Genomic DNA, 13963 nt, shown 5'->3' with positions numbered 1-13963 from the left:
CGATGTGCCCCTGGGCAAGGCACTTAACCTCAAGTTGCCTACCAATCTGCATATCGGTGTATGAATGTGTGAGCGTTAGTGAGTGCGATTGGGTGAATGTGGCTCTAGTGTAAAGCGCTTTGAGCGGTCTGTATGACTGGAAAAGCGCTATATAAGTTCAGTCCATTTACCATTATAGGATTGACTTCAAAGAGCCCTGTGCAGGCGGAGCCTCCGATTGGACGAGAGAGAAGGCCAGTAACATTCTGACACACGCACTCCATCTTAGATAAATAAACGTAGGAACTTTCACTGACACACGTTCTGCAGGTTTCCCCACACCTGAGCAGCGGTGACAGAGCAGGGTGCACACACAGATATGAGGACACACAAGTTTTTATTCATGGCTCTGCTGGGCCTGCTGCTGCTGGGGGCCTCCTGTGTCCAGGCCGACGACCCCGAGGATGACCCTGGCAAAGAAACAGAGGCGCAGGGGGACGCATCGGTGGAGACATTAGAGGACACCTCAGAGGAGACAGAAGAGGAGCCAAAGAAGGAGAAGACAACAGAGATAGAAGAAGAGAAATTTGTTTTGGTTCTGCACATCAACAACTTCGACAGAGCTCTCAGCGAGAATAAGTATTTACTGGTTGAGTTCTGTAAGTAGAAATATTATCACTTTCCTTATTAGGAAGTTTAATAAAGTAAATGGGAAGATGTTTGTGTAAGATGTGCTGTATTAGAGAAAGTTGATATAACATATGTTACATGTTTGCTGCTTTAAATACAAAAAGTATTAATTTGAAGACATGTTAATCTAAAAGGTAAATCAATCAAAGACTTTTAACTATCAAAAGTTCAAATAAATATAAAAAATTTGTATTTCTAACAATATCTGAAATGTTTATGCTAACGAAAGGAAACAATAGAGCTGAAGATAACCATGAGATATCACCTAGAGCTACAGTATTATATTATATTATATTGTCAGGTACCAATAGAGGAACTTTAGAAGTTTTCCTCCAGCATTTTCTATCCACAGCTTTGGCTTTACTATGAAACGAATGGAGAAATATCCCCACACATATCCTGTCATGTCCAGATGTTGTCCTGCTGCAACTCTCCCACACATGAGCTTAGCAGCACAACAGCAGAGGAAAAAAGGAAGCAAGGAGGATAACGGCTGAGCCCAACTGCCTCTACTGCTATCAGCAGCTTATTTCAATGGGAAATGAGTGAATGATAGCAACCAGATAGATAAAGGCTCTCGTTAAAGTCTACTGACCGTCTGCATTGTGGTGCATTAAAGTGGATTTCTGTGTGTGTGTTTGTCTGAAGATGCTCCCTGGTGCGGTCACTGCAAACAGTTTGAGCCCATTTACGCAGAGGCCGCGGAGAAGATCAAGAATGAGGAACCAGGGATGCGTTTGGCCAAAGTGGACGCCATTGAGGAGAAGGAGTTGGGTGATGAGTTTGAGATTGGTAGCTTTCCCACTCTGAAGATGTTCATCGATGGAGACCGAAAGCAACCTGTGGACTACAGCGGTAGGGACACATTTATCTTTGACAAATAATGCATAATTAACATGCAACCAGTGCAAGTATTCAAATTAATTTATATTATTTATTTTATTCATATAGCACCAATTCATGACAAAACATGACCAATTCATACCCAGGTTTCTACAATTCAATTCAGTTCCATCCAGTTAAAATACGACACAGTCAAAGTCAGCAGAGGCTGAGGGGAAAATAAAAAGACACAAAAACAAGCACAGAACTGCAGACCCAGGTGTACTTTCTGTGGCAAAGATGAATAAAGAGATAATGCAAAGTTAATAGCTGCAATAATTGCATGCACAAATGCACAAATGGAGAGTAAATAGAGCAAAACCAGCAGAGTGAGTAAAGTGGTCACAAGGCAATCTATTACCTCATTAAAAGGAATGTTTAAGACAATCGGTTCTAAAATCTAAAAGAAATGAAGAGATAAAATAGTAAAGATGTTAAACAGGGTGTTATTTTATTCATGTTTAATTTGCCCTAATTTGATTTAAGGATAAAATATACCACTGAAAAAGGGGACTTACCTGCAGCAGATGTCACCACACATACACTACTGGTCATACGTTTTAGACTTTCTTACTTAATGGGTCTCTTTATTTTCATGACTATCTTCATTGTTGAGTCTCACCAAAGGCAGCAAAACTGTGAATGAACACACATGGAATTATGTAGTAAACAAAAAGTGTGAAATAACTCTAAACATTTTTATATTTTAGATTCTTATAAATAGCCACCCTTTGCTTTGATTACTGCTTTGCTTTCTTGGCTTTCTCTCCATGAGCTTCAGGTGGTGGTCAGAAACATCAGAAGATCAGAAGCATGACAGTGGTTTTTAAGCAGATAAATATGACATTTAAATTTTTTTTTCTTGGTGAAAAAAGTTTAAAATCATCTCAAACAAAATACATCATTATTAAACTATACATTATAATGATCGTTTTGAGGGTGGGATCCTTTAAACTGAGATTATTGGGCCAATAAAAAACATGTAAAATAAGAAAGTATTTTATTTGTGGTGGATCTCCCCAGTTGATCTCCTCCTGCTCCACAGAAACAGTTGTGATGCCTCACAACTGTTAACATGCAAGTCCAGTGTCGGGGTTAAGGATGAGGGGCAACGGGAAACCAGGGAAATTTCCTGGTTCAAGTGTGTTGAACCAGGGAATTATTCCAAAACATGGAGGTCTTGGACCCAAAGAAACTGGAACTGGATTTCATTGCATGCTTTATTCATCAAAGTGCTCTCACTTTATATTTTTTAATGTTTGTCTTTATGGTTGTTCTCCATCTGTCTTGTGCACTATGGGCTGCTTCCTGTCTTGGTCAGGTCACCCTTGTGAAAGAGATCTTGATCTTAATCTGGTTAAATAAAGGTTTTAAAACAAATGGAAGCAACTTGTTAGTGGCTGTTTCTGCGACCTTCCTCAGTCATCTGTGTAAAGAGCTGTCTAATGCAAACCTGATGGCTGTTCGAAGGTTTATGAAATGATGTTTGCATGAACCACTACAACAACTGCAGGGGGTGATATTGACACTTCAGTACCTTTTGGCAGAACCCCACTTCCATAAAAATCTGAATTATTCTTTCAGGCTTACACAACCAATCACAGCTGCATGTTGAAGAATCCAGGGAGTGAAAATGATCCAAATGAGCCACTGAAATCATCAGCTTTGTGGGCAACAGGTCCAACAACTTAACAAAAACTCATTCATCAAATCCCTCGAACATAAACTTCATTATACTTAATAATGTAATATTACATAAATGTAAATTGACTGCCTCATAGGTATGAGGATTTAGCTAAAGCTGTTGTTGCATACATACATTTTTATGAAACATAATTACCACAAGCAAAAGGTTTTGTGAGTTATGTCTGATCTTACTCTTTCAAGACCTTTAGTCCTCACCTAAGCCAGTTTCTGTAAAAGAAAATATAAATCTGATATTAGTATATTTCCACATATGCATCTATTATGTGTCTCTGTTTTCCAGGTAAAAGATCAGTAGTGGGAATAATTCAGTGGATGAAGCGCCGCACTGGTCCTGGCGCTCCAAATCTTGACTCTGTGGACTCTGCAGCAAAGTTCATCAGCGCTCACAACATCTCTGTTGTAGGATTCTTCGATGTAAGTTTTACTGCTGTATATGCTGCCCATCCATGTTACAAACATCTGCGCTGTTTCATGTTGTTCCTTTATGCAGAGTTTGGAAAGTGAGTCTGCCAAGGTGTTCAAGGAGGCCGCATTTGATTTGACCGACGTTGAGTTCGGAGTTACTGCAACTCCTGAAGTGTTTCAGAAGTATGAGGTGAAATCAGACTCAGTGGTGCTCTTCAAAAAGGTATGAGAAGATACAGGCTCAACAGTCATATATTGCTTGGGAACTATGCAGTTCAAAAAATGTCTCTGCAGTTATGTATTTTTGTGTTAAATTATAAAGCAATACAGATTCCAGATCAGTCCTCTGCAGCTCTTCACCAAGATAGCTAGAAAACAGTAAAAACATTGTTTAAGTGTTTTATACAGTCATAAACAGATACTTACAAGCCCATCTCCTTGTTGAAGAGATCGAACTTCTATTTGGCTTGACTTAAAAACAATTGTGGCTCAATTGTGTCTCAATTTGGACACAATTGAGACACAAAGACACCAAGCCAAAAGATATCTAGGAAAGCATGAATAAAGGGAGCCGAGAAACAAGCTGAAAGTTGCTGAAGAGTGATTACCGTTCATACCGAATGTCAAAGTCTGGTATAAATGCAAAAAACGATCACTACCCAACACTAAGGTCTGATGGCCAAAGTCTTCTGCTCCAATTTGAGTTCATGAGGTGAAGATCTCCAGTGCATGGTGATCTGTCCAGGGAGGAGAGGGACATTAGGATAAATGTTGTCTTAGAGAAGTAGCCTGGACACCCCATAAACCGGCACCTAACGCAGGAATTTGAAAGCTCAGTCTCCCCTTAAATTACGCATGGTAATGAACAGTGGCGTGCACAGACATTTTGGGGGTCAGATGCTCAAGTGGAAAAAAAGGGCACCTTGTGCGGCACATGGAGCTGTCGATTGCCTTTGTAGTGTGAAATTTATGACAGGCACAACATGAACATAATTTATATGTATTACTAAGCACCCCCAAAACAAACTGTCCTGTGGGTTGAAGGGAAATGACCACCCAGGAAAAAAAAAACTCAAAACAAGAATGCATTTTACAAAATTCTTAAGATTAATAAGGCAACAAAATTATCATAGACTGGTTTGAAGTTAGATTACTGATTCACAACCTGAACTTCCTGAGTCAAATTTGAAACTGACGTTATACTTCATTTTTTGTCTTTTTACACACTGAGCACAACGTGTTTGTCTTGACCATATCATTCTGTACTTTTATCACAAAATGTCTTCTGCACCAAATAACCATATGTTGTAGCAAAGCAGGTTACACTGTCAAATTTACCAGGTAGGTCACACTAAATGAGTTATCTTCAGAAATTTGAGTAACCAGTGACCATTCTGCAGTGTAAATCAACTATACCCAGAAAATGAGTTATAAAGTCTTTAGTCAAAATGAAACCAACATCAGAGAATATGATCATTTGAAGAATCATCTACACTTCTGCATGTAGCCAGTGTGATATATGACAGAAATTATTCTCAGAGAGTAAAAATTAATGAGATTACAAGTCCTGAGAACTGATGTCTGCTATTTAGAAAAGAAAATATTCTGATCACATTTTCATTTTTACACACACAGAAGTAGAAATACAACTTAGCCTACATGCCGCACATTTACTGAACTTTATTAAAGGTATTTTAGTAGTGTATGAATTGTAATGTTAACCAGCTCATGGTTAATTTGGCAACAAAATGGTATTTGCAAAAAAAAAAAAAAAAACATGAGTCAAACAGAAGTCATCATGGACCATAATAGCAAATGTAATACCGACATCTATGAGATAGATTTGAATTTATTTTTTTCTTCTAATTTAATCTAAGAGTTAAATCGTAGACATTCTCCTGGTGCCTGGTGGCGGCCATAGAAGACATAGCAGGTAAAGGTGCCATTCATTGGCCTGTTCTGTTTAGATAAAATGGTGGCAGGTGAAGTTTTAACTTTTTCATCTGAACTTTAGGAAGCAAGTATATTCGTTTTGTTTGTTTCCTGGATAGTTAGCCGGCCTGTCGGCAGGGCAGGGCTCTATCTGACGGCAGAGGGGAGGAGAGAAGAGGTAAACTGGACCAGCGCAGGTCCAACTCTCCGCTCTGCTCGCAGCCCGTCTCCGCTGAGAGACACACGAGGCGGGACACGGATGTGTGTTGGCGAAGGGGGGGGGGGGGGGGGGGGGGATTTCAAAACGTGGGGCACTGCTATTATAGGCCTTTAAATTCAGAAATTTTACCTTGGGCCCAACACTATACACTATACTTATTCAGGAGGGCACTTTTTTCTCCAAAGGATAAAAGGGCAGGTGCTCTAGCACCACCTAGCGTCTATCTGTGCAAGTCCCTGGTAATCAGAATCAGAATCAGAATCAGAAAAGCTTTATTGCCAAGTACGTTTTTGGACATACAAGGAATTTGTTTTGGCGTAGTCAGTGCAATACAATACAAATTAAACAGTATAAACACATCTACAATATAATATAAATATATGTGCACAGTTTTAAGTGAGTGAGAGTAAATATAGAGCAGTATAAGATGCCAGAGCAATACAACAGTGCAGGTGATCATTGTGCAAGTAAAGCAGTGCAAGTAAAGCAGGAGTCCAAGCTGAACGTTAATGTAACGCATAGAGTTGCAGGTTACAGGTGTCCTGTCAGCAAAAAAAGGTGGGGGTGTGGGGGAAAGGGAGAGTGTCAGGGTGGTTTCCGGGCTTTGTTAACCAGGCTGGTGGCAGATGGGAAAAAACTGTTCTTGTGGCGTGAGGTTTTGGTCCGGATGGACCGCAGCCTCCTGCCAGAGGGGAGAGTCTCAAAGAGTTTGTGACCAGGGTGGGAGGGATCAGCCAGAATCTTCCCTGCCCGCTTCAGGGTCCTGGAGGTGTACAGTTCCTGGAGCGACAGTAGACTGCAGCCAATCACCTTCTCAGCAGACCGAATGACACGCTGCAGCCTGCCCTTATCCTTGGCTGTAGCAGCGGCGTACCAGATGGTGATGGAGGAGGTGAGGATGGACTCAATGATGGCTGTGTAGAAGTGCACCATCATAGTCTTTGGCAGGTTGAATTTCTTCAGCTGCCGCTGGAAGAACATCCTCTGCTGGGCTTTCTTGATGAGGGAGCTGATGTTTGGCTCCCACTTGAGATCCTGGGAGATGATGGTTCCCAGGAAGCGGAAAGATTCCACAGTGTCAATTGTGGAGTCACAGAGGGTGATGGGGGCAGGTGGGGCTGGGTTCTGCCTGAAGTCCACAACCATTTCCACTGTCTTTAGAGCGTTGAGCTCAAGGTTGTTCTGGCTGCACCAATCCAACAGATGGTCCACCTCCCATCTGTACGCGGACTCGTCACCATCAGAGATGAGTCCGATCAGGGTGGTGTCGTCCGCAAACTTCAGAAGCTTGACAGACTGGTGACTGGAGGTGCAGCTGTTGGTGTACAGGGAGAAGAGCAGAGGAGAGAGAACACAGCCTTGGCGAGAACCGGTGCTGATGGTCAGGGAGTCAGAGACGTGCTTCCCCAGCCTCACGCGCAGCTTCCTGTCAGACAGGAAGTCAGTGATCCACCTGGGAGAGCTTCTCCTGTAGCAGAACTGGGACGATGGTGTTGAAGGCAGAGCTGAAATCCACAAACAGGATCCTGGCATAGGTTCCTGTGGAGTCCAGGTGCCGGAGGATGAAGTGAAGGGCTAGGTTGACTGCATCATCTACAGACCTGTTGGCTCTGTAGGCAAACTGCAGGGGGTCCAGGAGGGGGTCGGTGATGTCTTTTAGGTGTGAGAGCAGAAGGCGCTCAAAGGACTTCATCACCACAGAGGTCATGGCGACGGGTCTGAAGTCATTAAGCCCTGTGGTCCTTGGCTTCTTGGGAACAGGGACGATGGTGGAGGACTTGAAGCAGGCTGGCACATGACATGTCTTCAGTGAGGTGTTAAAAATGTCTGTGAAGACTGGAGACAGCTGATCAGCGCAGTGCTTCAGGCTGGCTGGTGAGACAGAATCCGGACCAGCAGCTTTCTGGGGGTTCTGTCTCCTGAAGAATTTGTTGACGTCCCTCTCCTGGATGGAAAGAGCCGTCCTCGGCGTGGGTAGGGGGTTGGTGGGGGGGAACTACAGGGAGGGGGTTGGAGGTGCCGAGGCCCCTCTTGAGGTTGAGGAGGTGGGGGTGGTGGATTGTGGCTGCAGCTGTTGGGGGGTGTCGTGGGGGATGGTTGCAGGACTGTCCATTTGTCTTTCAAAGCGGCAGTAGAACTCGTTCAGGTCGTTGGCGAGGCGTCGGTCGTTGATGGAGTGGGGGGCTTTCGGCTTGTAGTTGGTGATTTGCTTGAGCCCTTTCCAGACAGACGCAGAGTCGTTGGCTGAGAACTGGTTTTGGAGCTTCTCAGAGTACAGTCGTTTGGCCTCTTTCACTGCCTTGCCAAACTTGTACTTTGCCTCTCTGTATATGCCTTTGTCCCCACTCCTGAAGGCCTCTTCCTTATCCAGTCTTAACCTTCTGAGTTTGGCTGTGAACCAGGGTTTGTCATTGTTGTAACTCACCCTGGTGCATGATGGTACACAGCTGTCCTCACAGAAGCTGATGTAGGAAGTCACAGCCTCTGTGTCTTCCTACATGATGAATGAAAGTTTAAAATGTAAAATCTTCAAGCACTCATATAGATGTTGTAATTTCTGTACCATTATCCCTGAACAACTGTCTAACCAATACTTTATGATACCGAGCTGTGCAGTGGTTTTGTAAAACATGTTGATAGTGAATGGAACTAGCTAAAAGTCTCCTTTTTTTCACATTTACCTACATTATAGTATTGTAGCTGTCAAAACATTATTCCCAGGACACTGTTACATACCTCAATCTCTACAAATGTTTGAATTATCTTTCATTACTGTGGTATGAACTGTGGACTGGACCCTTAGCTTTCTGGTGTTCCTTCCCTTGAAGCCAAGTTGTTGGTTGGTGATGATAAATCCACCTTATTCATGAATTTTACTAACCTTTACTGCATAGATCATTTCTGAAGCAGGTGGGAGCGCTCACTCTATGCTTTTCTGTATTGCTGATAAGCAGCTAAAAATCCATTCAGCATAATCCCCTTAGAAAGCTCTTTTTTGTTGACAAAACAATACATTTTCAGTTTATTGCAACTGGGTGTCACGGTTTAAAAAAAAAACGTCATCACTCCATTTAGGGTAGAACCATTTTCCATTTTATAAAGGCCTGCCTCTAAAGGCTGTTGTGGAGTCATGGAGATGCCCTTTAAAATTTCCAATCAGCTTCAACAACAATAGAAAAGCTGACTGTAAATTGTGTGTATTAGTCCTGTAAAGAGTTTTGGGCACTAAAATATGATGGTCAACATTTATTGTGAATTTCACACATCATACTTACAAGAATACACAAAATAAGAAACACAGATCAATAACTGTAATTACTGCCATTTCTACCAGAATAAAATTGTTAAATATTAAAGTCACAGATATTTGATTTCTGTTTTGCTGATTGCGCCATTAATCGTCAATTATTTTTAGCTTGTATCAATTTTATCAGATCAGATTAGTTTGGTAAAACAACCTTTTCTATTTCTGCTAGTTTGATGATGGCAGAGAAGACTACGTGTGGTCAGAAGAAGAGAAACTAGACATGTACAACCTGACCTCCTTCATCAAGGACAACAGCCTGGAGCTCATCATCCCATTCATCCCTGAGGTAAAGCATGCAGGCTCATCAACATGATATTAAATACAAATTTCAAACGAATGAAATAATTACTGTGCTATTTTCAGGTAGCAGACAAGATCTTCACCTCTCGCATTCGCCTGCACAGCCTGCTGTTCATCAACTCCACAGTGCAGAGTCAAGTGGAACTGGTGGAGGAGGCCAAGCCTGTCGCCAAAGAGTTTAAGGGCAAGGTAAAATCCGTGTCTCTCTATGTGTTGCATTAATTATGTTGCACAGACATGCATCTGTCTGCCTCAAAGCATATTGGTAACACAACCTTTTACTGGAGACAAAGAAATAGGCACATAACATGAAACAATTCGTTTGAAGATGGATCTTGAGCGATTATTCCATGAAATAATGCTAACACAACCTTCTCTGTGTGTTATCTAGATGCTGTTCATTGTGATTAATGTGACAGAGGACCTGTCACATGTGCTGAATTATTTTGGCGTGTCAGAAAGTGACGTACCCACTGCAAGGATCATCAACATGGACTCACAGAAGAAGTTCAGCATTCCCTCTGGAGATCTAACAGTAGATTCACTTCGACAACTGTGCCAGGAAGTTGTTGATGGCAGTGCCAAGGTAAGACAGGCGCTCACCCATTCATTAAATACAGTCATTCATCAGTATTAAACCAAATAAATGGTCTTGTTATGTGCTGCAGCCATACTATCGTTCTGAGGAGATCCCAGAGGACTGGGACAAAGAACCAGTTAAAGTACTGGTGGGCAAGAATTTCAAATCTGTGGCTCTGGACCCGACCAAAAACGTCTTTGTTGAGTTTTGTAAGTCATTCTGCTCCACATGTTGATTTTCTCTTCATTTTGTAATTTACACTCTTAAAATTGTTGTCAAAATATTTTTAACAACAATAAAAATATATATTTTTTAAGAAAAATAAGAGCAATCTTAAACTAACTGAATGAACAAATTTCAAAGTGAAATTTGGAAAACAAATCCCCAAATTCTTGTCATTTTTAACCTATTCACAATTATAGAATCCTATAAAATGTAATAATAAAATATACTTCTAAATAAATAATAATAATTGATATCCCTGACAAGAACAAATTTACTTTATTTATTTATCTATTTATCTTTCTTACATTATATCTGATATTTTATTCAGTTTTAATTCATTTTATACTTTAAGTTAATATTTGATTTCATGTTATTTTTTGTTATTTTATTTTGTACTTTCTTTAAATTAACAATTTTGCTATTCTTTATTGAAGCTTATTTCTAATTTTATTTTATTTTGTAAATTATTTATGTTAATATTTAATATTATATTTTTCAGTTATTGATTGTAACTTTAAGAACTGAACTAAAATGTTTCAACGTGTGAATGTGTGACCTTAGAGAACCACTGGGTGTCGCACTAGAGCAACAGAGCAGTGTGTTTTAGAAGCGTTTCACGTTGCAGTACCACTGATGGCCACTAGGTGCTGGCTTCACAAACATGGCTAGATGATAGACAGATCCAGAGGAGCAGTGACTCCACTCCAAGTTTTCTGCAGATGCCTTAAAACAATCCTTCCCTAAAGCAGAGCCTAGTCCCCTTATATTGAAAGCTCATTTCAGCTGATCACATCTAGCTAAAATTGGTGTTCTTGGGTTTTATTAAATAATTTTTCTCAAATACAGTATATAACAGAGATGGTTACAGTGACTTGAAGGTTTTAAATCCTTGTTATTATGTCTCAAGATGCCTTGCTTCCCATGACATCCTGTTTCTGTTTGCGTAGATGCTCCATGGTGTGGACACTGCAAGGAACTGGCTCCTATTTGGGACCAGCTGGGAGAGAAATATGCAGACCACGAAAACATCATTATAGCCAAGATGGATGCCACAGCCAACGAAGTGGATTCGCTTGCCGTTTCTGGTTTTCCAACCATCAAATATTTCCCAGCTGAAGGCAAGGAGGTACAAACCCTCAGGTCACTGCAGGGATGCAGAAATAATAAAAAGGATGGCCTTTTCATTTCCTGCTTTCTCTCAGGTGGTTGACTACACTGGAAATCGAGATCTGGAGACATTTTCCAAGTTTCTGGATAATGGAGGCGTTTTACCAGAGGAGGAAAGTGCTGAGGATGATGATGATGATGATGGAGAAGAGGATGATGAGGAGGGTTCAGAGGCTAAAGAAGAGGACGATACTGATGATCAGAGCAAGGTTTGCTTTTATTTTTTTACCTCTTAGCCATTGTACCCATATTTACAGCTGCAATCTCAGCTTTCTCTTTCTTTTCTGTTTCTCAGGAGGCAGACGAGTCTGCAGAGGTTCCTGCAAACAACACATCCAAAGATGAGCTGTAAACATGCTAAATGCCAATTAAGATCAAGCTATCTTCTTCCAGTTTTCTTAATAAAAGTGATACAACTTATAAATCATTGTCTCTGTACTGATGATTATTATGAGTGTGTAAGCTCTCAGCTTGCTCCTCTCAAAACAGTTTTATTTTTTTAAAGTTTAAAAGTTTAATTTGATGGCTTCAGTGGGAAGAATGAAGGCAAGAAACAAAATTATTCACTTTTCTTATAATCACATTAAAGACTAACAGCATTGTAATAACGCGTAATAATAGACCCGTTAAAAAAACTTTCAATTTCTGAGAGCATAGGAGTCAATGTGAAATAATTGATGAAATAAGATCATCATGAAGGTCAAGGTATACAGCAGGTCGGGTCAGGTTGGAGGAGTTTAAAGCAGGGTTAGGTTATAGAACAACATCCTAAGTTTTCAACATCCCACAGAGCAGAGTTCAATCCATCATCAGAGAAACACCCAGCGGGCCCGGGGTAACTCTGGAGGACCTTCAGAGATCCACAGCTCAAGTGGGAGCATCTATTAGTTGTGCACTCTGCAAATCTGGTCTCTAAGAGTGGCAAGAAGAAAGCCATTGTTGAATAATCATAGCCAACATGTGGAAGAACGTGCTCTAGTCAGATGAGACCAGACACAGCAAAAATGTTACATGTGGATTAAAAACATCACTACATGTCACCCTGCACACCCTGCTAAAACATGGTAGTGGCAGCATCATGCTGTGGGGATGCTTTTCTTCTGCAGGGATAGGGATGCTGTTCAGAGTTTTTTTTTAAGATTTGTTTTGCAACACTAGCCTTTATTTGGTCATTTCTTGAAAGTTGGCAGAAAGGAAACGGGTGAAGAGAGGTGGAAGACATGCAGCACAGGTCGCCGTGGCCAGGAGTTGAACCAGGGGACAGCCGTGTCAAGGGACAAAGGTACTAATGGAGGGTAATGCTGGAAGAAAACATGTTAGAAGCTGAAAAATATTTGAAACTGGGACAGAGCCTAAATATACAGCCAGAGCTACAATGGATCAGCTTAGATTAAAGCATGTAAAGCTAGGATGGCCTAGTCAAAGTTCAGGCTTCAATCCAATTATGCTATTGCAAGACTTGAAAATTGCTGTTCATAGACAACCAATTTAAATTGAATGAGCTGAAGCTTTTTTGCAAAGAAGAATGGGCAAATATTTCTGTCTTCATACATATGTGTATAGCTGGTAGAAATATTTCCCACAAAGACTTGCAACTCTACTCGCAACAGAAAGTAGTTTTACAAAGTACTGACTCAGAGACCTGAGTACAAATACATGCCAGACAGTTGAATTTTTTATTTAATAGACATATTGTAAAACCATGCATCATTTTCTTTAAAATGATAGCACAGTTTGGGTTTATCTCATATCTCAAATTACATAAAAGTTTAATGTTCCTACATGTAAAAAAGCTCAAGGGGTATGAATACTTTTCCAAGATGCTTTCGGTTTTGGATCATGCTACTTTTTTATTAGCAGCTTGTCCTGAAGATTCATTTATGTCCCATGTCTTGGTTTGAGTGTTTGAAAAATACCAAAGTTAACCCAGACTGACAGGCAGAAAATATCCTTTTAGTCCCGACAGGATGATATTATCTGATAACTTGACATTTAGTGAAAGATCAGATGACGGATGATTCATCTCTCTGTGTCAAGTTCATGAGTCACAACTCTGCAATTTATTTTTCCACAACTACAACAGTCTTTGAAGGTTGGAGGAAGTTTGTTGATCTTTTCAGCACTTGACATCTGACCTCATCTAAAAGGTGAAAACAAGACAACCTAACTGCTCAGTTGCACATTTCTTTAAATCTGAGAATGCTACTTTTAATAACTGTACAGTATTTTTTCTTATATTGTAAATATGCCCTTACTGTACAGTCTGTTTTTCCTGTTTTCTGATTTCCATTTTTACTTTTGTGGGAATCTGCATATTTCGATTTGACTTTCATTTTGCTGCTGGCACACCTAAATTTCCCCCCCGAGGGACAATAAAGGTTATTTCTATTCTATTCTATATTATTTGCATTATCTCAAAGTCTTGTTTCCAAAACAAGACAGTGCCAACATAGGCATATTTTCAGGATTTAGGTGTAGAAAACTTTCATTTGGATGTTTTAAATTCATATCTGAACATATTTGTTATGTTCACCAGATAATTCTTTTAATATTTTGCATTGCTTGGTTC

The 13963-nt window shown here is 40.5% G+C and overlaps 1 protein-coding gene across 1 annotated transcript; it reads left to right on the top strand.

Annotated features, from left to right (window-relative positions):
- The first annotated feature begins 288 nt into the window (after nucleotides 1-288).
- On the top strand, nucleotides 289-11818 carry pdia2 (protein disulfide isomerase family A, member 2). The gene is made up of 11 exons (XM_047366170.1): nucleotides 289-638; nucleotides 1318-1524; nucleotides 3539-3672; nucleotides 3749-3886; nucleotides 9292-9408; nucleotides 9486-9611; nucleotides 9814-10008; nucleotides 10091-10211; nucleotides 11175-11353; nucleotides 11430-11603; nucleotides 11690-11818. Exons 1-11 carry the CDS (start codon nucleotides 359-361, stop codon nucleotides 11744-11746), a joined length of 1728 nt encoding a protein of 575 aa, XP_047222126.1. The 5' UTR covers nucleotides 289-358; the 3' UTR covers nucleotides 11747-11818.
- Nucleotides 11819-13963: the final 2145 nt, after the last annotated feature.

This window comes from Girardinichthys multiradiatus, chromosome 5 (genome assembly GCF_021462225.1).
Source record: "Girardinichthys multiradiatus isolate DD_20200921_A chromosome 5, DD_fGirMul_XY1, whole genome shotgun sequence".
NCBI lineage: Eukaryota > Metazoa > Chordata > Actinopteri > Cyprinodontiformes > Goodeidae > Girardinichthys > Girardinichthys multiradiatus.
The sequence above is the reverse complement of the archived record's forward strand: the minus strand, read 5'-3'. Positions and strand labels throughout refer to the sequence as shown.

Coding starts and splice junctions, on each gene's coding strand:
- pdia2 (XM_047366170.1), top strand. CDS start 359: ATGAGGACACACAAGTTTTTATTCATGGCTCTGCTGGGCCTGCTGCTG. Junction 10,212..11,174: donor AAACGTCTTTGTTGAGTTTT/GTAAGTCATTCT, acceptor CTGTTTGCGTAG/ATGCTCCATGGTGTGGACAC. Junction 11,354..11,429: donor TCCCAGCTGAAGGCAAGGAG/GTACAAACCCTC, acceptor GCTTTCTCTCAG/GTGGTTGACTACACTGGAAA.